The sequence below is a fragment of the Centroberyx affinis genome, unplaced genomic scaffold, assembly GCF_046629955.1.
Source record: "Centroberyx affinis isolate AG114_WGS23_722 - 3 ecotype Tasmania unplaced genomic scaffold, CSIRO-AGI_Caff_v1 ptg003635l_1, whole genome shotgun sequence".
Lineage (NCBI taxonomy): Eukaryota > Metazoa > Chordata > Actinopteri > Beryciformes > Berycidae > Centroberyx > Centroberyx affinis.
Genome location: NW_027281544.1, coordinates 13,159 through 34,013, shown reverse-complemented (window position 1 = coordinate 34,013; position 20,855 = coordinate 13,159). Strand labels below are relative to the sequence as shown.

Sequence of the window (20,855 nt, the reverse complement as noted above, 5' to 3'; positions counted from 1 at the left end):
ACTACACACTTGTGAAAATGGCCTCAAAGAAGGAATTTATGGCACTCTCCCTTTAAGACGTGGCGCATGCGCAGGTCAATGAGAAAGTTAACTCCTGAACTTCGTAGTCAGAAAAAATTTCTGATTTAGAAAATAGTAGGAAAAAATCCTATTGTGCTGAAATGGCATTTCGCCGAAGAAACAAGAGTTATCCTTTCTTCAGCCAGGAGTTCTTAATTCAAAACCATGCCGACATCGTCTTTAGTTTGGTGATTTTCATTCTGATTGGACTGATGTTTGAGGTGAGATGAACTCAGATTCTCATTTTTTCCCTCGTCTCGCTCAGCTGTTTTAAGTTGGCAAGTCTGCTGCAGATTCTCAGATCTAGTTAGCTGACGTGAAATCTCTTATTCGTTCAAAATGATTTTGTTTTGCAGAAGTGTCGCTTGTTTGACTGCATCTGGGCTCTCTATCAGTGTATTGAGTTCCGCGGATATGGTGGCTGCTTGATACCTTGCTGCAGTTTTACAAGTTTTGTGAACAATGAATGTTACTTTGTGTTCGCAGTCAAAGTAGCAACTTTTGTCTCATACTGAGCTAAAGCTGACAAGAGCAGGCTACAAACTGCAACATTAGACTTTTTATTGTCACGTTACATGTTGAGACTATTCGGCGTCTTTCTCGTCATACTTTAATCCCAAATGAGGTGTCTTTTAAAATTGGTTTTGTCAGATCAGCTGTTGTAACGGGACACTGGCAATTAGTATAAACTTGACAATTTGGTGAATTGGGCCACAAAACTAAACTGCCGTCAGCATGCTCGTTTCTACTCCAAACTTATACACTGATTATGTTTCCTTATCGACGACTTCACCCCATATTTTACCCCCAAAAGTGTCTTGATTCTAGTCGCCAGGAAAGAGCCCGCTGCAACAATTTGATCCTCAGTTAACACAGCTGCGTCAAACTTTCACAGGTAGCCAGAATAAGACGAGAGGTTAGGCGTTTTTGCCTTCAAAATAAAAGCATCGCCATAACACACAATTCATTACAATACGTGTACACCACTAAATGTTTTATTTTGAAAGGTATAACCGGAAGTGGAGTCTGTGTTTAGTCTCACTGTCTTGACACTGGTAGTTAACTGCCACGTCTCAATCTCTGAGCTGCTGCTGCTGTGGGCTAAAACTACTTTAGTCTGAGGGGATTTCACCACTGACACATGCTAATTGTATTATTTAGCTCTTAGATTACATAATAGTTTGACATAAATGCGCTAAAGTACATTGCCAGGCCGCGATTTGCTTATTTAGCAAAGTTTCAATCCGGAATCTCGGCTATGATTGCATAGCTGGCTGTATTTAAATTGGGAAGGGGATTTCCTTCAGTTTTCAGGTTTCGGAAAAAGAGAACAGCAGTGTAGTATCTGGTCTTGTGAACTCGGGACTTTGACGTTGACAAGGCACCTGTGGCCCCGGCGCGCAAGGAATGCTGGTGACTTGTTGCACTCGAGCAGTGGTTCCCAAACTGGGGTTCGGGGGCCACCGGGGGTCTTTGAGGGGTCCAAACCGGTCCCTCTGCAAAAAGAGGACGTTTTTGAGTGTTATTTCAGACACTAGACGTTAGCGCAATGACAAGGAGGACTGTTTTCTCATTGGTTGCACTCTAATGATTCTGTATCAAGCCATATCTAACAATAAGCAGCTTCTCAGATGGGGTTCCTTGGGGCAAAGTCTTATCCCTTGGTGGTCAGTGGTCTAATGCAGATCTGTTTGTGGGTGCTTGACATGAGAAAGTTTAGGAACCTGTGCATCTGAGCTTCCAAGTGGAAGTAGCAGCGTCTCGGGTCAATGCAAGCCTTGTCATGCCAGCCAGGTTTTTCATCAGCTCAGCACCGTCACCTTTAGGAATTCACCTCCCAGCATCCGATTACAACGCCAGAGGGGAGGATTGTGTGATGATATAAATTCTGAAATGTTTGGATTCTCACCCCACCCTCTTCCCCCACCACCCCACGCTCTTCCCCCCTCCACCCTCTTCCCCCCTCCACTCTCTTCCCCCCTCCACACACACACACCTGCATGAATGCGAGGCCTCTCGGAAGACGGCTTCATTTAAATATGCTGCTAATTACCATCTCATGTAATTTCCAGGCAACAGCCAAGACGGCCATACTGTTCATTCAGCCTCAGTACAATGTCAGCACACTATCACCAGGTATGCAGTGCAGTTCATACATTGTTCAACAGCAGACACAGCATGTTGTAATGAACAAGGCCAACACGGCTGTTCAGTTGTTTAAAGTGGATAGGCGCCACACACTCTCCATTAAAATGACAGCTCATTGCAAAAGTTACAAATGTAATGCAGGAATCCAATGCCAAAATGTTGCTCTTAACTTTTTAAACTAATAAATAGATTTTAATACACAGTGGTTGGCCTGCCTATCCATTTTGCACTTAAAACATGTCACAGTTGCACTTCTGCAGCTATTTTAAGAGTGTGATTTTTCTTGCATATGTCATCATTATATTACTGCTGTTTGATTCTGATTGCAAACACAATTTCCATTACTTCAGGATGCATACCACACCTCTGAGTGCAAACACACTGTGCGTTTAACAAACACTGTAATTTGTCCCTTCCTCTGTGTGTTTAGAGGGAGAGGTGACGCTGTACCAGTATGGATGGAAGGACTGCGCCACCATCCTCTTCTATTTCTTCATCACCATCATCCTCCATGCGGTAGTGCAGGAGTATGTCCTGGATGTGAGTAGCCTGTCACTGGAGCACAATGCATCATGGGTAGGGCTGGACATCCAGGTCAGGAGATTCAAGAGAAAAGCGTGGCAGATGTTACTGTGGCAGTAATACCAGAGAGAGGGCGTTCTTTATGGTGATTATGGGTCTGAATGTGATGCGGCTAAGCACCCAGGGGCGTATAATATCCTCTGGCATACTATAGCTTTTATGCAACACATGTACTGTCTGAAGAGTCTTCTCCAAAGTTGTTAAAAAGCAGGAGAAATCAAGAAATGTTGCTAAATAGCTCCCTTCAGTTGGTAAAGCAACCAATAGCTTTGCTTCATGGGAGTTATCAGCGAGGCTGGAATCAGATTGCTTGGCTGAAACCTGCCATTGTGTCATTGAACAATAATAGGTGTGTTTACATGCACACTGATATCCCATTCATATTTGGGGAAACTCAAGAAGTCGATTTTCATCTTGGGTAAACATCTTGCTGTGTTTGGCATAATTCAGATACACTGTTTTTGCAGCGATGAGGAACCTGAATGATAGCTGAGGAATACAAATATAGCCTGGATACTTTAGAGGCTGTTTACTGTTTCCATGGTAACATTGGAATATTCTATACAGGAATATGAAGATGCATGTAAACATCTTATCCTGGATAAGACTTAAACCAGGATATGCATTACTATTCCTAATAGTGTGTGTATCTAAATGCACTTTGTGATACTGAAAAGGACTTTTTGACCAGGATAGTTAAAAATCCACTGAATAAAAAAGAAATGGGAGCACTCTGCTGCCTGTTTTAGAGACTTAAATGGACCAAAAAAAACAGGCTGACATTTCTCAGACCTTCTCTAATGCTCTTAGGATAGATAGAGCTGTGGAGAAAGGAAGAGAGTCGCATTTGCGCCCCGCGAAAGTATGAGGCCTTGAGCAATTGTTTAGAAATAGGCCAGCGATGAGGAATGAGATTTTATTTTGGCACCGCCGTCACGCTTTCCAAAGGGTTACGTCTTGAATGGAAGACTTTTGTCTGACGTGCGTTTGGAGGAGCAGCCATAAATAGCTGCCGCCGCCTTTTGTCAGCCCAGGTATTCCTATCACCCTGCACTTCCTTGTGCGTGATAATGAAAGGTTGTTTTTTTTTACGTAACCAGGCGCTGTCACTTGCCATAACAGGAGCTTGATCTGGTTCTATTGTCATCAGACGTGCCACCCGCGATGTCTGGATCCCGCTCCGTTCACATGATCTGTCGTATTGTCCCCCCCCCCCCCCCCTTGCAGAAAGTGAACCGGCGTCTCCATCTCTCCAAGAGCAAGAATAACAAGTTCAATGAGTCGGGCCAACTGTGCGTGTTTCACTTGGTGTCGAGTGTGTGGAGCCTCTACATCCTCATAACAGTGAGACTGATTATTTACACTTAAGTCAAAGAAATGTATTCAGTGTACTACTCCCCACTGGAGGCAATATCACACACACTCTTAACTTACACACACACACACACACACACAAATGAAAGACAGTTGAAGCATTTTTCTGAAGGATTCTTCTCTGTAATTTCTTCACACAGGAGGGATACCTCCTGCATCCCAGCAGCCTTTGGGAGAACTATCCCCATGTACACCTCAGGTATGACTGATGATATGGAAATTAGAACGACTACAGTTTCATATTTCATCGTGGAATATTTGGATAATAAAATCAGTACATAGTTTTAGGGCTGGGAAATACGCCAAAAAATACAATATTGCACTTTTTTTTTTAGATTATGCATGGCATATTCAAAGCTTCTTAGTTTTTCCCAATGCAAACTATATTTTATGAACAATACATTTTTTGGAAAGTTGACTTTTTGATGCCACCTAGTGAGTTCACATGGCTTTCTTCCACATTCAGATTGTTTATTGATTATACTGCAGTAAAAAAATATTAAAAACTGCCATATAATATGATTTTCAGACTTAAAGAAATTGAAATCATTGATGACCTTATTGTAAATACTCATACTTTTGTGTGGACCCATACTTGTAGACCTTAATATGCAATACAGTTTCCCAGCTGTACACAGTTTCTGCCTTCTAGCTTATCAACCTTTCCTTACATGTGTGCAGTGACTGTTTCAGTAACCCCCCCCCCTCTCTCTCTCTCTCGCTTTGGTCCAGGTTTCAGGTGAAGTTCTTCTACCTCACTCAGCTGGCCTACTGGCTCCATGCCTTGCCAGAGCTCTACTTCCAGAAAGTACGCAAGGTCAGTAGGGAGGCCATGGGAACTGGAGGAGTTCTGGAGCGCGGCTAGATAAGCTGCGTGTGTGTTTTTGTGTGTGCGTGTGTGTGAGACAGTGAGCGAGAGAGAAAAGAAAAAAAGGATCCAGGATGTATCCAAGAAAATACCTATGCAAATAAAGGCCGTTTGTCTTCCAGGAGGAGATTCCTCGTCAGCTCCAGTACATCTGCCTGTACCTGCTGCACATCTCCGCAGCCTATTTGTTAAAGTAAGCATCCGGCTGAGGGACTCTTTGAAAGACGCAGAGTTCCTGGAAAACATGAACATTCAAAGACAAGTCCATGGAAAATGAGGAAATAATAATGGAAAACACAGAAGTTTGAACCATGAAAGACATTTATCTTTAGCAGCAGAGCTATATTTTGTTCCATTGCATTACTAGACCATAGAGGCTCCACTTTACTTTGTATCTGTAATGTTCTGGAAATTATTTCACAATAAGATTAACATATGATATGGTGACATGATAGAGCATATATCCATTTATTTTAGTATTGATACAAACAGGGAATCAAGGTACTTCTGGGATACAGCTACTCTATTAGCGACAGCCTGTCTAAATAATAGTAATATGATTTGCAAAACAGATTATTAGATTTGGTTTATCAACAATCTAAAAGTACATGGTATCCATGGAAACCTATGAGGATGTACCCCACCGGTGTGTTATTTCCTTTTTCCACCTGATCCCCCTGCTCTCCGCCTCTGCCATCAACCCCTCTGACCCACCGCCTCTCTCTCCTCTCCGCTGTAGTTTGAGCCGTGTGGGACTGGTGCTCCTCTTCCTCCAGTACGTGTCGGAGCTGGGCTTCCACATCGCCAGGCTCTTCTACTTCACTGACGAGAACCACCAGAAAATGTGCGTGTCTCGCCATTTTCATGCTAAGTTTTAACGGTTAAAAAAATTAACAAGCCAATGTCTCCCACACAGTAAGTTCGATTGACATGACATGCAGTGGTGCACATATTACAAATTTGCCTCTAGGACCATCAGTGTATGCCGTATTGGATTTTCCATTATTTAGAATTTCTTGGACAAGCATTTTTTCCCTTAAGGCTTTTTCACTTTTTGACCTATTGACACCAAACTTGTTATTTATCCTAAGGAGAATGAGATACACTTGTAGTACATATACAATATATTCTATACTATACTATACAATTGGGGGGTATTGCTGCTTGATTACTACATGGTTCAGTTGCAGGTCACGACATGTTTATTGTTGCCTTGTTAATGTACTTAATACATATTTTTTCCTCAATACTTCATCCTTTGAATCAAAGTTACCCTTACAATGACTTTTTAGTGACATTCATTTGAGTTAGTAAAGAGTTAGTTTTTGATATATTCTCATTAAATAATTTACTAGAAATTGACTTTTAAACATTAATATTTCAAAAATCTCTCATTTTTGACCTCTGTGTTTGCACCCCTGGGAGTAACTGCCTCATTTATGGATGACAACATGTTTATTGTCGCCTTGTTTGGTTGATTTTGCCGGTTGGTTCTTATGGTGACCATTGGCTGGAGTTCACAGTGTACCCGCTTTCCTACTGACCACTGCTTCACTTTGTGTCATGGCTCAGGTTTAACCTGTGGGCGGTCAGCTTTGTGTTTACACGGATGGTGACTCTGACCCTGATGTTCCTCGCTGTGGGGTTTGGTTTGGCCCGTGCTGAGAACCAGGGGCTGGACTGGGAAATGGGCAACTTCAACACTGTACTGATAAGGTAAAGGCTAAACTGGTAAACACAGGGAAGGAAGAAAATATTTGACATGTTTAGATAATGATTTCTTTAGTGGTACTGTTTGATTTTGTTCAGAATTGTTCTTTTTTTTCCCCCTCAAAGGACTAGTATACACTAACTGGGGGAAAAATAGCCAAGTGTTTGTGTTTTGTCATGTTTTTTGCACTGATCTTCTCAGTTTTCTCATGTTTTTTGCACTGATCTTCTCAGTAACAGAAGATATCGAACAAATGCTGCTTTTGATATATCTTCGGAAAGCCAATATTTTTGCATCAATTTATTAGTCAGCCCCTACTCCACACACACACACCAGGGCAGGAAAGTAAATTTTTTTGTCAACTTTGGCAGGTCCATTTTAAAATAAATCCACCAGCCAATTTCAATAATTTTACCTGCCAACTAGAAGCTAAGAACAGAAGAGAACATCCAAATTATGGTTGGTTGTCTGCCGAAACGGATATTGCTGCAATAAAGAACGTCCTTTCAGGTGTCATTGCTAAAATAGCTTCTCCCACAGTTCCTCTACCTGTGATTTTCCACCCTGACACACATGCACAAAAACACACTAACCGTTCCACCTTGGGTCCCTGTAGGATGACTGTTCTGCTGCTGGTATGTTTGACCCAGTCCTGGCTGCTCTGGAAGTTTATCCGCTTCCAGCTGAGGCGCTGGAGGGAGTTCAGACACGAACAGGCCGCTCGCAAGAAGGCTGCCGCCAAGCAACCCCTACGACCGCTGAAGAGAGACTCGCGTGAGTACAGACACTCACTCACACCTCTTTCATAATACATATCATTTATGATTTATGACTATTTAAAAACACAAATCTGTGTAAGGCCTGACATTTGATGGTAAAAAAACATGCTACTGAAATTGCCATCTGTTATTAGCTGATCTTTGGTGCCAGGTGACATTACCGTCTCTAGAGTACAATAGGTACAGATTTGGGTTTGGGGTTTAGTAACTCTTTAATAGTTACAGATCAATCAGGCAGCAACTGTTGCAAATTGTTGGCAATCTAATGTCGTGACAATCAGAATTTTGGGATGTGATTTTATTTTATTTTATTTTTTTCAGGATTTCTTGCTTTTTGAACAAAACCTTTGGATTAATTCCTATTGGAGTGTTCTTGTTTTCCTATTTTTGTCCCATCACCCCCTGCGGTCTTGTTTTGTCCCGATCACACTGATTATATTATGTGTTGTACAAGTCCTGACTTCTGACTTCTGTCTCTCCCCGCTAGTTGGCCACCATGAAAACGGCGTTCTTAAAGCTGAGAACGGAGCCTCTCCTCGGACCAAAAAGCTCAAAGCCCCCTAAGCCCTGACCCGTAACGGCTAGTCTGAACAGCGGCCTTAGCCCCGGCTAAGGCTTCTCATCAGCACAGCGGGGAAACCGGTGGCCACTGGCCATCAGCCTCCTGGTGAGTATGTCCGGAGGTGTCACAGGGACTCAGGCGCTACAGACACAGGCTTGAATGCTGGAAAATGAAATCCAAGGAAATCCCTCGAGCCCGACAGACATTTACTCTTCTCATCATATCAGTATTTTTTTGTTTTTTTTTTATACACCCACGCCGCCTGCTATCCCACCCTATGGAGCGCCATTGTATACAGAATGATTAAAATGTAAACGTGAACACAGTATGCGGCACACACTCCGTATACTGTGCGTGTCAATATTGAATGTGTCAATGCCTATCCTCATACATAAGTACTGTACTGGTTGTAGTGTTTGTCTGATGCTGCCGCTGTTTTGAGCTCTTGTCATAGAGCCGGCTTCGCTTGTTTTCTAGTCTGGTCCATTGGTGCAGAAAAATGTTACTGATGCTATGGTAGCCAGTAAGAGGCTTACTGTAGCCTGGCCTTGACATTATCCATTACCTAGTCAGGGAAGGGTAGTGTGGTGAACGGGTTCGTCTTTGATATTTGGCCTACCAAAGGGGCGGCCACCTCGGCTCCCCCCGCTGGTTCATGTCAGTCTAAAAGCCTGCACTTCTCACTGGTCGCTTACAGATAAGAATCATGTATGTATGTTGGATATTATCGCATGCCATTCCATGTTTTGTTTTTTGATGAAGATGTGTTTATTACTTTATTAAATGATGCATTTTTCTGAAATAAGGTGTGGACTCTTTCATCTGTTATTGTGAATGACATTGATGGGTGCAGTTTCTCTATTTTCTTATTCAACACTAGACACAACATCTGTCAATAAAAAGGCATTATTATGGCAAAAATGAGCCTTCATAGTCTATTTTGCACCTATAGAGGAAAAATACTGTATACGAAGAGTCAGTGTCAACACAGCCAATGAGAAATGAAGAAAAACATATGCAAAAATATTTTTCAATAATCTGGTCAGGCCTGTTCCACCCCAGTTTCTTTTCCAGCTATAAATAAATCTTGCATTTTCAGTGTGCTTTCATAATGGGGGGGGGGGGAAAGGTAATTCGAGGTCAATCACACCAACAGCAAATTCTGACTGTATTTCATACATTGTCCAGAAGGTGGCAGAACAAAGCACACAAATCACTTCATCTGTCCAGTGTTGGGGAATTTATTATGATAAGAAACATACTGAATAGGCTTGAATTCATTAACAATGGATAAAGGTCACATTTGCTGCAGAGGGAATAACACTAGAGGGCAATATCCAAAGCTATCCAGCCTTGACATCATGAAGAGGGCTCCACTGCTTCATTATCACCTGATGAAGAAAGAAGAAGAAAGGGCATAAGCGGTGGGTGTAAACTTATCACCCATGAGAAGAGTTTTGTTCCAAAATGAAATGCTGACCATTTTGAAAACGAGTGACACCTACTGAAACAACTGACAGACAATACTAGAACAAAGTATGTGTTGCTGATTGGCTTGGATTTTACCGTTTCGGTCAAATGGCTGGTTATTTGCTGTCCCTTGGTGTGGATCTATGCCCAGCTTCTGGCGCACAGACTCCAGAGTCTGAGAGGGAATCTGGTCTGAGATGGACTCCAGGTACTTCAGCACATAGTGGTCAGCATCAGTCAGCACGAAGCGGTGGCTGAAAACTAAAGGGAGGGAAAGATGGGTTAAACTGGAAACTTTTTGTGATTCTCTATTGATCCCCTATGGGTGAATTCTATGGGGCAATGTTGAAAAGGCTCAGCTCTTGCTTAGAAGGTGTTAAGTTCTTTATTCAACTGAAATCAAACTGTATCTGGCTGTATCAGGCTGTTAGAGCAACTGAGCAATCTTACCCTCCACAGTGGCTCCAATAGCGAAGTCAGCGGGTGAGTAGAACTCAGGATGTTCCACAGTAGAGCCCGGCTTGGGCATGCGTGTCTTTTCCAGGAACTTGCCACCGAGGATCCCAGAGTTACGGGTGGGCTTTTCAAAAATACTGATCATGTCGTCGGCCAGGAAGTAGGAGAGCATGAAACGGCGGCCCTCGTCCTGGGGATTCTGGGAGTCCTGGGATATCAGCAACAGGGGACAGGTGGGAAATTAACTGTGGCCACAAGCCAAATGCTGGTAAATGTCTGTGGCTCAGAAGTACGTTTGTTCTACAAGGTCCCCGTCTATTCTGAAACTTTTAATTGACTGGTACAATTTAGTGATTCAAACAGGCAGCTGAAACACACGTTATTCTCACCAGCTTGGCAGCGTAGCGCAACACTTTCTGGTCATTCTCCAGCATCTTGATCATGTTCTTCTTGGGAGGCTCAGGGACTAAAGACAAGCAGTTTTGGAGAGAGTCTTCCAGTGAACCGAAACCATTGTAGGGAGGAACCTCCTGTACGGATGGAGCCCATGGAGAGGAGAAGGTAATGACCGGTGGATGACAAGAAAGAAGAGAGGATTAGTTATCACACCACAAAGCCACATACCCTCAGATAATACAGATTATAATCTCCCTCTAAGGCAGTGGCTGTCAGTAGATTTTTCCATTAGGAAATTTGAACTCATCTGTGCCTAAAGTCCAAAACATTTAGTCTTGTGTTCTTCTCAGAAAAAGAAAAAATGGTATAATGTTTTTTTCTGAGGGTGTAGTTCATGTTTTCTCACCTTCTTCCGGTCCCGAAACGTGTCAGCCTTCTTTGGCCCCTCCCTGGGCTTCATCTCCACCTCTGGGTGGTTCTTCTGGAAGTAGCTTTTGGTGAAGCCATCGCAGTCATACAGCAGGAAGCGACGGCCCATCAGCTTCACCGCCTCACCCACCTGGAAGTCCTTGGGGGAATAATATTCATCCACTTCCTGCTGTGAGACCTCCAGCACACAGCTAGGGAAGGGCCCTGCAGAGAGGAGACAAAGGGAACCACTGAGTCCATTATACTGTTATGACAGCATCTGTTTCAAGAAGAAGTGCCGTCTCATCCTGATGTCATATTTTTAAGACACAAAGTAGGATGGATGGTGCCATAAGATCATTGTATAGAGCTGAAAGTAGGAGGTAAAAATTACCCATATATCATAATACAAATATCCAAATAAGAACTACTCTACTGCATTGCACTGTATTTGACTGCATTGACAGTAAATATAGTTAAAAGTGACGCAGTGTTGTGTCTCACCGGAGGCCTGCTTGATTTTCTTGGGCAGCCTCTGTCTGCGCATCAGAACAGGGAAGGGGTCTCGGCCGCTGTTGGCTTCGTGAACCTCTCTGATCTCCACCGTGTCGTCCACCAGGTAATACTGGATGGTTACAGGCCTGGTGTCCCCGTACAGAGAGTCAGCGTTGTCCCACAGCGCAAAGAAACGCAGCACCTAATGGAGAAGGGGGGTAAATATGGCCAGGAATTAGAACTGGTATGGCAGTTTTCTCAGGGTAGAAATCGGTTCATTTTCTTCGGGGAAGAAATTACTGTTCAAAAAGACTCCTGCTGGCATTGCTGATCTTGAATGACAGGGGAAAATGCTCAAAAATATAACTTTTTTGAATTTGACCCTATAAAGGATGACATAAAGCTTCAGTTCAAGTAGAAACATGAAAATCACCAAAACTGGAGTTACAAGGTTTTTTCACAATGGTAGCAATATAATAGCTATCCAGTTAGGTTATGATGTTGCTGCCATAGATACACATTGGCCATCTGGGTACTTGCAGGGTAACATTCACTCTGTGTCTATCTATCCAGACTAGGGTTCATAATGGCTACCTAGTTAGTTTGGAATTGAGGGAATTTCCTTTACCTTGCGGTCCATGGTGAGGAACTGGTGTAGGGCATCGAAGTCAGTGGGCGTGATGTAGGAAGGCTGAGGTTTGTTGCGATGTGTGATGTAAGGGTCCACAGCCATTGGCTTCGGTTCATTAACAATCATGCCTTCACTTTCCATGAAGTCCTGTATATGGTGAAAGAAAGAGAGAGACAGACAGAGAGTTTCATGTTTACAACATCAGCATCAATATCAAAGGTCAATAAGAACAGCTGACCTCTTATCCAAATAATTGATAGAGACAAGAATAACAAAACGAGCCAGACACAGAAAGAGAGAGAGAGTGTTTACCTGTGTGTATGTGTCGCAGTGTGTGAGGTGGTACTTGACCCCGTACACCTCCAGGTCCATGCCCAGGTTGAGGTCTTTCCAGTGGAAGTGCTCCCCGCGCTCGTTCTTGGGCAGACGCTGGCGTTTGATCAGCTTGCCCTGCGGTATCCCAGAGTTCTCCACCACGGGCTCGATGATGCACATGCTGTCATCCTCCAGGAAGTAGTGAACGACCACGGGGCGCACGCGGTACTCCTCGTCGGGGGAATACAGCACGTCCTCTTTGAAGTACGCATAGAAACGCAGCACCTACAAGACCAGGGAGCGGTAGAAAGGATAGACAAAACACGGACGGATGCATCTTTGTAAATAGTAAAGAAATATGATTATTGAGTGCATTTCCAGGTTTGGTGTATACCTTCTTGTCATAGGCCACATGAGCAGGGATGAAGTCTAGGGCTTTGCTGTGGCTGGAGGAGCCATAGGTGATGTCTGGTGTCTGAGAGGACAAGTCACTGATCTCCTGCTGGGTCAGCTGCTCTGACAGGAGAGGAGTCTGTCCGATGCCCACAGTGGGCCGACGGGGCAGAGCGTAGCCATTCCTATAGGCCAGTGTCTGGGGCCGATGGAAGGCTGACTTCTGTACAGAAACATCAAACATCATTGAGGAGAGAATAAACAAAATGCATGCTTAGTATGTTAAAATTAAATGATATGACAAGAAGCTCTGCTCATCATTTGCAACACTATTACTACTGATAGATGATAGATATGTTTATGATATATATGTTTAGAGATATGTTTCAAAATAAACAAAAAAAGGCCCAAAAATGTTACAAAAATGATTACATTCATTCAAAATATAGGATTTTGAACATTAGAAACACATCTTCCTATATGTGCTTTTGACAACATACTGTATATTTGCAAGAATATCCAAATATATTTTGGCCAGGAAAATGTATGTCAAATGCATGTCATCTGCTACAAATACATTTAACGCTATGTGGTCAAACATATCTCTAAACATATGTTTTTTTCTCTTTGTGTATTGGGTTATCTTATCAGATCGGATTGCCACGTTTAATAATTAATTGGCGCCTATACACAAATCCCAATACATTTGACGTTTTTATGCTGTAGGCCACGTTAATACGTTACTCTGATATTCTGTCTCTGTTACAACAGATATTTAATTAACATGAAGATTCATGAGTTGCCACTATGATTACTATAATACTGTAGTAAGTAGATCATGGTGAACACCGACAGGGCATTGAAAAATTTGTGACCCAATTAAGTTAAGCCACATTAAGCAGGAAGCAGTCAAGATAACAGAATGAGAATGCAACTAACGTTAACAACTAACGTCCTAGCTAGTTAACTAACTTCGACTTAAAGATAGCTAACGGTAAAATAGCTTAAGTTAGTCCACGGTAACAGAACTTCAGAAGACATTCACTGAGTTTAACGTTACATTCTTACCGTTACATCTCGGAAAGTGTTTCCAGGTAAAAATGGCAAACCATGGCCAGTATTTATGGACATTGTTAGCCTTGTAGTATTTATTTTCAGTCTTCAGAAGATATTAAATAGGACTCTCTACTGCATTTTGTAGACGGTCTAGCTCGCTAGCCACAGGCTACCAGTGGTTAGTTTGTGGTATCCATGGAAACTAGAATGGCAACAATTTCCTTAGAAAAAGCAAACAAATAGGTCAATTACTATAAAGTAGCCTAGGTGAAATTCAGAATGAAGAAACCAGGAAATAAAGTAACTATCTGGATTAGAAATACAAGATGTATTGAACTCTTTAACACTGATTATTAAAAATATATATTAAATTTGTTTATCCAATATAATGAATTCCTCGCCTAAATAAATCAGCACCTCTGGCGAACAACCTACTAATTAACAAAACAAAGACTCATGCCTGCAATTTATCTGGCATGGCTTCCAATAATTTTGCTATGATTAGGTAATTTAGGTATTCATTTCAGATCATGTAATTTATACAAAGTGAAGTACCCAACCTTTACCACCAGAGGGCGAGCAACGCTTATATTTTCCCTAAAGCAAAAAACACTAGGCTGTAATATCCCTATAGGACTTAAAGGGTGTCTGCGGTGCTTATAGGTGAGTTTATAAAGATTTCATTGTACTCTCTGGTATGTTGTTTTTTTTCATTTCATGTGGTATCACTATAATATTTCTATTATATTCCTACTGTGATATTTGTATAATATCCTAAAATTAATTATGGGAACCACAGTTCCTTTTCTTGAGGGCTAACACAAGCATCATGCATATTTGAGGAAACAATAAATGAAAACTTTCTTTTCAAGAGGAAATGCAAAAGATTAAGTAGACAGCTTATTTTTCAACACAGTTTATTCCAAGCACAGGAGTCATATTTTGGTCTCACTTTACCAGCTATTGGCACATTTTAGTCCCATTCAAATTGAAACAAAAAAACTGTCTTAGTAAAAACCATACAAAGTGGCAGTCTTAATGTGGATGACCCTAATATGTCCTGTGTACTCTCAATTCAACTCTCTCAAGTCAGGAAAATACCAAGCTTTTTATGAAAACTAGAATTTTTCTATAGTTGAATCCAGTGCAACGCAAACAGAACTGGATTGACAATAGCTTATATTATTCAATTGGCAACATGATTTAAGAGACTCAGGTTGCATGTCCACTGGGAACCTCTTTTCACAGCACTGGCTCCTTCTACAGATGGCCATGACCAGCACTTCCCATAAGCATCTGTTCAGCACTAGCATCTTTAAAAGAGGGGATCAGTGGACACAGGAACTACAAGTCCCATGGTTTTCAATGAGGGAACCCTAACTAGTATCGAGGATCACAGTAATCCTTTGTTGCTGATACAAAACTGGCATGATCTGATGATGTACGTTATCCATCTGGTGAGATAGCAAGTGCAATGTTTGACAGAGACATTCACCATTTCCATTCAGAGTGTACATATGCCCATTTAACAAAGCAACAATAATAGAGAAAGGGAATACACAGAAAGATCAGATCAGCTTGGGATCGATGGATCATCTCACCAGTCAGTAAGCGATAAACCAACTGCATTCTTGACGCCAATGACTTCTTGATAGCTAGGCAAGGCACTGCACTTTGAATGAAAAAATAAGGTTCAAATCACTAAACCTCTTTGAGGCTCTCGACATGATATCTCTAATTCTTTTTCTGTTTTAAATGCTGACACAGCTGTTGACATGGACTGATCCCCTTCTTAGGAAGCAAATACATCAACCAGACACAGAAACACTAGGATTGCATCCCTGAGGTGCCAGACAACCTTCGCCAAGTATAAAAATATCTCATAATAAACCATAATTGAGAACAAAAAATACACAACAACAATAAACTATTAAATATTATAAAATAGATTTCATAAGGGCTGAGATGAATTCCCAAAAACAACATCTTTTGGTTTTTTTATAAAGTTCAAAAGGCAGCATTGGTTATTGACCGTGGAAAGATTGTCTAACATTGTTCTTCTTCTCTTGTCCCACCGTCCAGATTCTCTTTGAAACTCCCCACTTGAATACTGGAGGGTACTGAGCGTAAAGCAAGCTGCAAGCGTCATCGTCTTTCAGGTACGAGGCATTGGTCCTTCAGTCGCCATGTAGTCCTGTGTGTGTCTAAGGCAGCTATCCCATAAATCCCCGCTTCAATAAGGGCCTGCGGTGAGGTCACAGGCGGGGCAGTGCAGCAGACGGCCTTCCACCTCTAGCTTCCACCAATAAGAGGCAGGTTTCTGGCCAAGCTTACCATGCAGAGTGGGAGCTTATTCTCTTACTGAGTGGGGTCTAGCTTATAGCACCCACAGGGAGAGGCATATCCTCCCAAATCTGCCACATCTCCCAGTGTGGGTCCAAATCTGTTGCACACTTGCTTAGAAAGATTCAAAGGGGACTAGTCTCTCACCCCTTTCAGCCCAAGTGCGTCCTTTTATATTTAGCTCGAGTCAAGTCCGATCAGCGGCCGCCCCCCCCCTCCCCAAACGGGCGGTCCTCAGTAATACCGGTTGAGGCTGCGCGTCCCGGGGATGTCGGGCTGGCCGTTCATCCAGATCTCCCGGATGATGCGCTCCCTCTCCTCGAGCCGCTGCGCCCTCTCCAGCTCCTCGGCCGACGTGAACACGTTCATGTTCAGCGTGCGCTCGAAGCGCCGGTGCCGCCGCGCCGACAGGTCCGAGGTGGTGTCCCAGTCCGAGTCCGAGTCGCTGGAGTCGGAGGACGAGTCGGCGGGGCGCGCCCGCTTCTTGGTGGCGGCGGGCCGCCGGCGGGGCTGGCAGTCGGTGCGGCAGGAGATCTGCACCACAAGGGCGAAGAGGGTGAGGAAGAGGCCCAGGCACACGCCGCAGACGAAGAAGAGCGCCGCCCGCTCTGGGTGGTCTGGCGTGGGAGAGAGTGACAGATAGATACAGAGAGAGAGAGAGTTATATTTAGTTGATCTCTTACAGAACACATGTCAAATGCTTAATCAAATCCGTCTGACTTGTGTCGGGTCTCCCCCTCTTAAAGTCTTTGGTGCGAAAACTCATTTTCCTCCGACCTGTTCTGCCAGCTCTGTTATAAAACGTTTCACTACACTGTCAGGCTCACTGGCTGCAGAGTTACAGCTCATATGACTATGTGCTTGTGTTGCCATGCCTGCTGAGACTGGAAATGACATGTAGGACACAACAGTGATTCAGCTGGGACAGTGATCAAGCACTAAATGAAAAGGTTAAACTACAAATATAAACAAAAAAATATATTTTTTAGTTTTTAGTCAGTCTAAGTTTTACTTTCTTGAAAAGGCCCTACTTTCATGTCATTTAGATACCATAAATGCATATCATTAAATTGTATGGCAGCTTAAAAAGGTGGGTAAACATTTTCAGAAGTAAAAAGTTAGGGGAAAACAGTGTGCAGGTTTAGCCACTACATCCCTAGCCCTTAGCCTATGTACAATATGCGGAGTGTGTATTTATTTGACTGTACGCTCTGTGTGTTTCACCATGCATAAAGTGTTTATTTGGATGACAGAGTGGGAGGTAATATAACAGGAAAGACCCCAGTGTTTTAGCAGCTGGCTGGAGCAGGTGACTGACAGTGTGTGTGTGTGTGTGTTTGAGTGTGTGTAGTCAGGTATCTCTGCTTAACATCTACATTCCTCTAGCCCACATTTACCCGCCTCTCAGTCCCATGAAAAGGGAAACAGGGGATTTTACCCACAGTACAACAGTACAGCGTACCACCCACATGCACCACACATGAAACCGTACGCTCAAATACCAGTGTCACTCACATCACTTGCCTAGAATCAACATTGTGTTGATACTGCTCTTGAATACTAAGATCCAACACCTACTAATCCACCAACCATTTGGTGGCGGTACTTTACTCAGACTCTAAGTTATTGAGCAAGCGCTAGCTAGCGTTTTACATTTTTGGAGTACTTTTTGGCAAAACTTTGCGTCACATTTTAGGTTTTAGGTTGTATTTATTCGCACCATAAAAAAGAACAATAAAGACATTACAAACCAAAGAAAAAAACACAGGGCATGTACCGGAGAGGTTTGAAACCCAAGTGGGCTTATAAAAGTACCTCACAGAGAGGTACTTGGGTTATTGGGTGAGGCTATTTGGTGGCTTGATTCCTCAGACTGGCCCCCAATCTGTTCTTGAAATTAAGATGAAGGGCGATGATGTTTTGGGAATATGAAGGTGGGAATTCCAGAGTAAAGAACCTCTGTATCTGACTGAGAATTGACTATGTGTGGTGCGGCAAATTTATGCAGTTATAAATAAAAAAAACCCAGTGGATGTTGGTTCAGTGGATGTTGAGCAGCTCCATTGGTGCAATTGAGATGAAGTGCCTTGCTCAAAGGCACCGTCACATTTATTATTATGGGAGGTGAGAGTGATCCTCATTTACTTTCCCTGCCTTGGGTTAGGGTTAGTGTGATAATGTGATATTTTAATTATTCCCATAGGGAAATTCTGGACACGGGGCTTTGACCTGAGTCCCGCAGTTGAAGGATTGTCTCTCTAACCGCAAGTCACCCTGCTGTCAAAAGTCTTTATCCTACCAATCTGATGTTGACACAACATTATCTCAACGTTTCCCCCTACCTGCTACGTAGGTGTAAGCTGCCAGCGCGTTGCTAATGAGGGCCATGTTGGAGCTGGAGGTGGAGTTGATGATGGGATTCATGTCCGGCGGTCGCAGAGGCTTTTCTCCTTCTCCTCCTCCTCCTCCTCCTTCTCCTCCTCTTCCTCCTCCTACTTCTGAAGACTTCTCCTCCTCGGAGTAAGAGCCGGATTCCCTGACCCGCTTCCTCTCTTCAAAAGAAGACACAACAGGAAAGATACATTTAAAGATACAATCCAGATTTCTGGGCCAGCCCACTCAGTATCTTTCATCTTTATTATCAGACACATGCATTCCTGAAAAGTTTCACTTGTAGATGAAACATACAGACACTGAAAGGTCAGCATCTGTGACCACAGACACGATGACAGATAGCCAGCGTGAAGTTTCATCCTGTTTTATGTCTCGAAATGCACGAAAAGCAGTGACTCAAACACTTCATCACATGTCCAGTCAGATTGTGACGGCACTGTTTGGGTCATTTACAGTAAAGCGAGTGGGGTTATCGTCTCCGGGGAATTGTGACTACAGCGCTGAATCACACACAACCCAAACAAGTGGTTTTGATTCTAAAAAGATATGCTGCTGTGAGAGGATGCATCACACACACACACACACACATACAAATGACATGACATCCGCTTCTGTCAAATTCATTCTGACTCAGGTCATTAAGGGAGCAGATCCACATGGAAAAAGTTTCAACTTTGGAAACATTTCAGCAGCTCCCCCCCCCAAAAAAAAATCTCCCAAATGATCTATTTATAGATGGGAACAAGCGTTTCCTCTGGAGTTTCAGCACAGCGTGACTTTAAACTTTCTCTCAGTGTTTGAGAGAAAGTGGCTTGTTTTGTGTATACTGGAGATGAGAGAGCAGGAGAGTGAGTGATTGGATTCCTTGGGTTCATAATGACTGCTTGTTACCCAGGCTCTCTAGTGAACCTGAAGAAGTAGTTCAGGTGGGGTACATAGCGTAATCCAACTCTTAACTGGGAGACGGACCTGGGAATTTTAGTTCTGTTTATGAGCAATGCTTCACTGAAAACAAAACACTCGAGTCAGCCAGCCAAAATAAACAGGAACATTCAGCCTGAGCCTAAATTTAGAGTTCAGTGACCTGAGATTTGTGGATTTGAGTGTGTGTGTGTGTGCACGTATGTTCGTATCTCCATGTTTTATTTTCTTTGTCAGTGTGTGTAAGCATGCTCTGGTGATCTGTCTCACACACACACACACACACACACACACACGGGTGACCTCTAATTGCAGAAGCTCGGAGGTGTGTCAGACTCTCTTTATCTGATAAATGCAGTTTAGACTGGAACTGTTCACTGAGGAGGTAAGTGTTTCCACCTGGACCCGCTGCTGCTGCGCACACATCAGCTAGCGTTCAGGTTCAACCAATAGACCGCAACCCCTCTTGCTAGCACGTACGAAGATAGACAGACGGATCACCGATGGAAAGAGCTGAGGAGGGTGGAAAATACTGAGTATACAAAATATTAATAATAGCTGCTGTTTCCATGGAATAATCTGACAAGGTAAACCCAGGTGAAAGCTATCATCTCTTATTGATTTCAGCCATTACATCTACTTAAGTTATTATCCATGACATTTTCATATGAACACACTGTTTGATTGGCAAGTGAATAAAAGGAAGGTGATCCTAATGTTTTGTATCCTCAGTGAGAGATCCGATTATTTTTCTCCTCTCATCCCTTTGTCCAGATGAAAACAGAGAAAGGGTAATGAGTCGGATCGGACAAGAGGATCAGGACAGACGTATTTACAGTAAATGTCAAAACAGCATGTTCCCCCTTATCGCTGCGTCTGAGATGGAAACGGGTTTTTCCAGACCAGCGTTTGAAGCCGGCGCGCGGAAGTGAAGCCCGTTCATGCGTTCGGGACTGTCAGCACCGCGGCGCACATCTCTCCTCCTCTCCCTCTCCTTTTCCCTCATTCGTTCAGTCTATCCTCCCAATCAGCAGAGTGCCGGTGGCTGAGCAGAGTAATTAGCGTCCTGGACCCGGGCCACCGTCCCTCATGAATAATGCTTTGTTTGGTTTCCTTCCTCGCCGGCATCCTCCTCTTTTACACTCTTTCATTCCATTGTTCTTGCCCTCTCTTCTCTCCCTCTTTCTCTCTCTGGGAACCTGACATTATGAAAGACTGATTTAGACCTCGGGAGCATATAAATGCAATTATTGGTTCCTGGAAAACGGCATATTTTTAAGAGCAGTGATCGTAAAAATGGTCCGAACCAATGGCTCAGCGAGGATACACATGGAAACAGTTGAACCCAGCTGACTTCAAATGTATATATATATATTTGTGCCCCGACTCCAGACCTGAATTACCATTCCTCTTGACGCCTGGGAGGCCTTGGGACTGCTTAGCGTTAACTGCTCTCCATGGGAGGCTGTGTGTGTGTGTGTGTGTGTGTGTGT

The 20,855-nt window shown here is 43.2% G+C and overlaps 3 protein-coding genes across 3 annotated transcripts; 1 reads left to right on the top strand and 2 right to left on the bottom strand.

The window, feature by feature from the left end:
* Positions 1-101: 101 nt before the first annotated feature.
* tram2 (translocation associated membrane protein 2) lies at positions 102-8,868 on the top strand. The gene is made up of 11 exons (XM_071540437.1): positions 102-281; positions 2,133-2,196; positions 2,639-2,748; positions 4,018-4,134; positions 4,305-4,363; positions 4,897-4,981; positions 5,155-5,225; positions 5,772-5,876; positions 6,605-6,748; positions 7,360-7,517; positions 8,010-8,868. The coding sequence occupies exons 1-11, from the start codon at positions 162-164 to the stop codon at positions 8,084-8,086; spliced, it is 1,110 nt and encodes a 369-aa protein (XP_071396538.1). The 5' UTR covers positions 102-161; the 3' UTR covers positions 8,087-8,868.
* A 516-nt stretch (positions 8,869-9,384) lies between these two features.
* efhc1 (EF-hand domain (C-terminal) containing 1) lies at positions 9,385-13,779 on the bottom strand. Its single transcript, XM_071540449.1, has 10 exons — positions 13,717-13,779; positions 12,650-12,871; positions 12,253-12,540; positions 11,938-12,087; positions 11,319-11,511; positions 10,813-11,039; positions 10,400-10,540; positions 10,005-10,218; positions 9,651-9,815; positions 9,385-9,475 (listed from the first exon to the last, which is right to left on the bottom strand). Exons 1-10 carry the CDS (start codon positions 13,777-13,779, stop codon positions 9,444-9,446), a joined length of 1,695 nt encoding a protein of 564 aa, XP_071396550.1. The 3' UTR covers positions 9,385-9,443.
* An 842-nt stretch (positions 13,780-14,621) lies between these two features.
* LOC139661874 (protein eva-1 homolog A-like) lies at positions 14,622-18,587 on the bottom strand. Its single transcript, XM_071540443.1, has 2 exons — positions 18,390-18,587; positions 14,622-16,664 (listed from the first exon to the last, which is right to left on the bottom strand). The coding sequence occupies exons 1-2, from the start codon at positions 18,469-18,471 to the stop codon at positions 16,282-16,284; spliced, it is 465 nt and encodes a 154-aa protein (XP_071396544.1). The 5' UTR covers positions 18,472-18,587; the 3' UTR covers positions 14,622-16,281.
* Between the last annotated feature and the right edge of the window lie 2,268 nt (positions 18,588-20,855).

What these genes read in the sequence shown, in the direction of transcription:
- LOC139661874 (XM_071540443.1), bottom strand. Translation starts at nt 18,471, where the DNA reads ATGAATCCCATCATCAACTCCACCTCCAGCTCCAACATGGCCCTCATT. An exon ending in AGCTTACACCTACGTAGCAG is followed by an intron (nt 16,665 to 18,389) that starts GTAGGGGGAAAC and finishes CTCCCACGCCAG; the next exon opens with ACCACCCAGAGCGGGCGGCG.
- tram2 (XM_071540437.1), top strand. Translation starts at nt 162, where the DNA reads ATGGCATTTCGCCGAAGAAACAAGAGTTATCCTTTCTTCAGCCAGGAG. An exon ending in TTCAACACTGTACTGATAAG is followed by an intron (nt 6,749 to 7,359) that starts GTAAAGGCTAAA and finishes GGGTCCCTGTAG; the next exon opens with GATGACTGTTCTGCTGCTGG. An exon ending in ACCGCTGAAGAGAGACTCGC is followed by an intron (nt 7,518 to 8,009) that starts GTGAGTACAGAC and finishes TCTCCCCGCTAG; the next exon opens with TTGGCCACCATGAAAACGGC.
- efhc1 (XM_071540449.1), bottom strand. Translation starts at nt 13,779, where the DNA reads ATGTCCATAAATACTGGCCATGGTTTGCCATTTTTACCTGGAAACACT. An exon ending in ACACTTTCCGAGATGTAACG is followed by an intron (nt 12,872 to 13,716) that starts GTAAGAATGTAA and finishes GTTTCTGTACAG; the next exon opens with AAGTCAGCCTTCCATCGGCC. An exon ending in ATGTGGCCTATGACAAGAAG is followed by an intron (nt 12,541 to 12,649) that starts GTATACACCAAA and finishes CTGGTCTTGTAG; the next exon opens with GTGCTGCGTTTCTATGCGTA.